General features: G+C 37.3%; 1 protein-coding gene across 8 annotated transcripts in view; it reads right to left on the reverse strand.

Annotated features, from left to right (window-relative positions):
• Positions 1–2500, reverse strand: part of Mrgn1 (Mahogunin ring finger 1) — a 32935-nt gene that overhangs the window by 17773 nt on the left and 12662 nt on the right. For all 8 annotated transcript variants that reach the window (XR_011399551.1, XM_070138592.1, XM_027363757.2 and 5 more), the window contains 3 exons: positions 2379–2500; positions 2009–2129; positions 873–1064 (listed from right to left, as the gene is read on the reverse strand). The exon at positions 2379–2500 is cut by the window's right edge and continues 54 nt beyond it. Coding sequence is in view for 7 of the 8 variants with exons in the window: in XM_070138592.1 (XP_069994693.1) it covers positions 873–1064; positions 2009–2129; positions 2379–2500 (435 nt within the window). In the remaining variant the exon portion in view is untranslated. The remainder of the gene's footprint in view (positions 1–872; positions 1065–2008; positions 2130–2378) is intronic.

Below are 2500 nucleotides of genomic sequence, written 5' to 3' on the forward strand. Positions count from 1 at the left end.
AAATGGAAGAAGAAAAAGAAGACAAAGAAAAACAAATAAATACTGATTGAATTTTCAAAATGATAGATCTGCTGTCTTTCAGTCTTGCTAAAACATCACATTATTTCCAACACTTTATTCTATATTCAAAGAATAAAATCTTGCTAACTTTAATTACTTTTCAACTAAATTCTGCAGACAACATGACTGCTCAACTGCAACATCATTCTAATCTAAACCACCCTTACCTTATTCTTAAATCATAATGATCTTGGCCTGCGATATTAAATATTTGACATAAAGAATTACATTTTCACAAAACCAAACTGAACCATCTTGTAACTGAACAAGAAAAAATAAAATCTATGAACATTGTGTGATATCATTAAATCAAGTACTCTTAAACTAAACAGCATTCACTTCTTATGCCTTCCTCACTCTCACAGTCTGAAAATAAATACAACCTTTAAAGTTCATCAAGTTTTCAGCTTTATTTAATGCTAGAGGTACTAGTATGCATATTATGAACAACTTTAAAAACTTGAGTGACACACTAACACTGTATGTGCCTGACGTCATTAAGACTATTGTAACTTCAAAAATCATAGTTTCCTTGATCATTAAAATCCATCCACAGTAACCTCCATGCACTTCAATTAACTATAGTTCATACAAACTCTATTTCATCTAAAGGAAAGTTGTTTATGAACTATGAAATAAAGTTGAGCAGTTTGCTAAAATAACTAATCCCTTAGAACAAATACTGAGACTAAGTCTAAGATTAAAACCGAAGCATCACCACCACCAGAAATACAGATATCATTCAGCTTCCCCTTTAAACATTGTCCGTAAAGTTTAAGGGCATTGAACCAAAAACTAGAAGTTTATCATACTTCCTTGTTACGCTGTCCCCCAATTTCATTCACAATTTTTACGCTGTCCTTAGAGCCAAACTGCTGCTTCTCCCGGGAATGTTTGCGGCCTGCCTTCTTCTTTGCCGAAGAAACAGGGGTGTTTGTTATGTTCTCCAACTTTGTACTTGTGACATCGTCTGTCTCCTGAGCAAGCAGAACCGACATACGCATCTGGACAGAAGACGACCATCAGAGAATAGATTAATGTTATTCGCAAATCTAACTTTCAGCAATGAAGATATTCATAAATACACTTTAGTATTAATGTTATTCATAAACACTTTAAACCCCTACGATCCAGATGACGTTATGGTCCTGTTAAGGAAAAATCTGGACCAAGGGCTGGTTGACGTGACCATGCTGTCATTAGACAAAATGGCCGTGGGCTGGGTGACGCGAACTTGGCATCATGAGCAAAGGCCAGGGTGATAGAAAAGACTTGCCACAAGTGCACAAACCTCTTGGAGTGGCACTTAGAAGGTGGTTTTAGCATTACTCCCATCAATAAATGAATGTGGAATGTAACGTGCGTATGCCGTAACTGGAAGAGTGCCAGCTCCAGGGAGGATGCCAATTTAATGCTGTATGTTGTATCCGTGGCTGTTGTGACCGGTAGCGCAAAATGTATTGCAGAATATTAAAAATTCAGAAAAAATAAGATAAATGACAGAAATAGCAAATGTTCTATAATTTTCTTTTCTTTCACCGAGTTATTTACTACACTGAGAGACGATATAGAGTCTGTGCAAGGAAAATAAGCTATTGCCATCTGGATAACACAAATCAAAAGAACTATGGACATTGGAAAATGGCAAAGAAGCTAAAAAAGTTTACGCAAAATAACTTTACAAAGGGGAGGCACCGCTCATGAGAATTTGCACGCACCTGGCCTATGCGTCGTATGCCTGGGATTTTGCAACTTACGTAACCCACAGCCCATATTTTCGGCACTGTGATTTACGTGATGCAACCAGATCCAATGTGTTAATACTGATAATGTCCTGCCAAAAAAGGCCACACCTACTAGTAACACCTCAACAAAATAAAGCTAGGACCAGATCATGTATATAAACAAAAATAATCATAACACAAAGAAAAGTGAATAAAACATATACCTCAGGAACTACAGATGAACTGTTATTCGTCTCACAAGAATTGGGTGGCTGTTCTGTCTGTGTGGTAGAGTCCTCCAAGGTCCCTGTGCCAGACCTGATTGTGATGCTCTCAATAAAGCATCTGAAACACATTTAGCAATTATATTATGCACTTATAATTTTAGCTCTGATCATGCAGTTGAATTACAGGTTACTCAGTTAAAGATGACAAATCTACAATTATTTGCTGCTTTTGCCTTAAAAACCCTAGCAAAACTTATTGCAAGCACCATCAGTCACTCGAGGATATAAGAAGACTCCAGAAAAAAAATGTAATTAAATAACCTTGAAAAAAGAAAATAAATGCATAGACAAAAATAAAGAAAAGTACCTTGAAGCTTCATTGCGAACAATGGCATCTGCTGGAACATCTGCTGGACTCTGAGGCAGCTGGACATACAGATCATGGGCAGGAGGGGCTGTGGGCTGCAGGGGAGCCACCGAGGGGCCATT

The sequence above is a fragment of the Penaeus vannamei genome, chromosome 24 (genome assembly GCF_042767895.1).
Source record: "Penaeus vannamei isolate JL-2024 chromosome 24, ASM4276789v1, whole genome shotgun sequence".
In the NCBI taxonomy this organism is placed as follows: domain Eukaryota; kingdom Metazoa; phylum Arthropoda; class Malacostraca; order Decapoda; family Penaeidae; genus Penaeus; species Penaeus vannamei.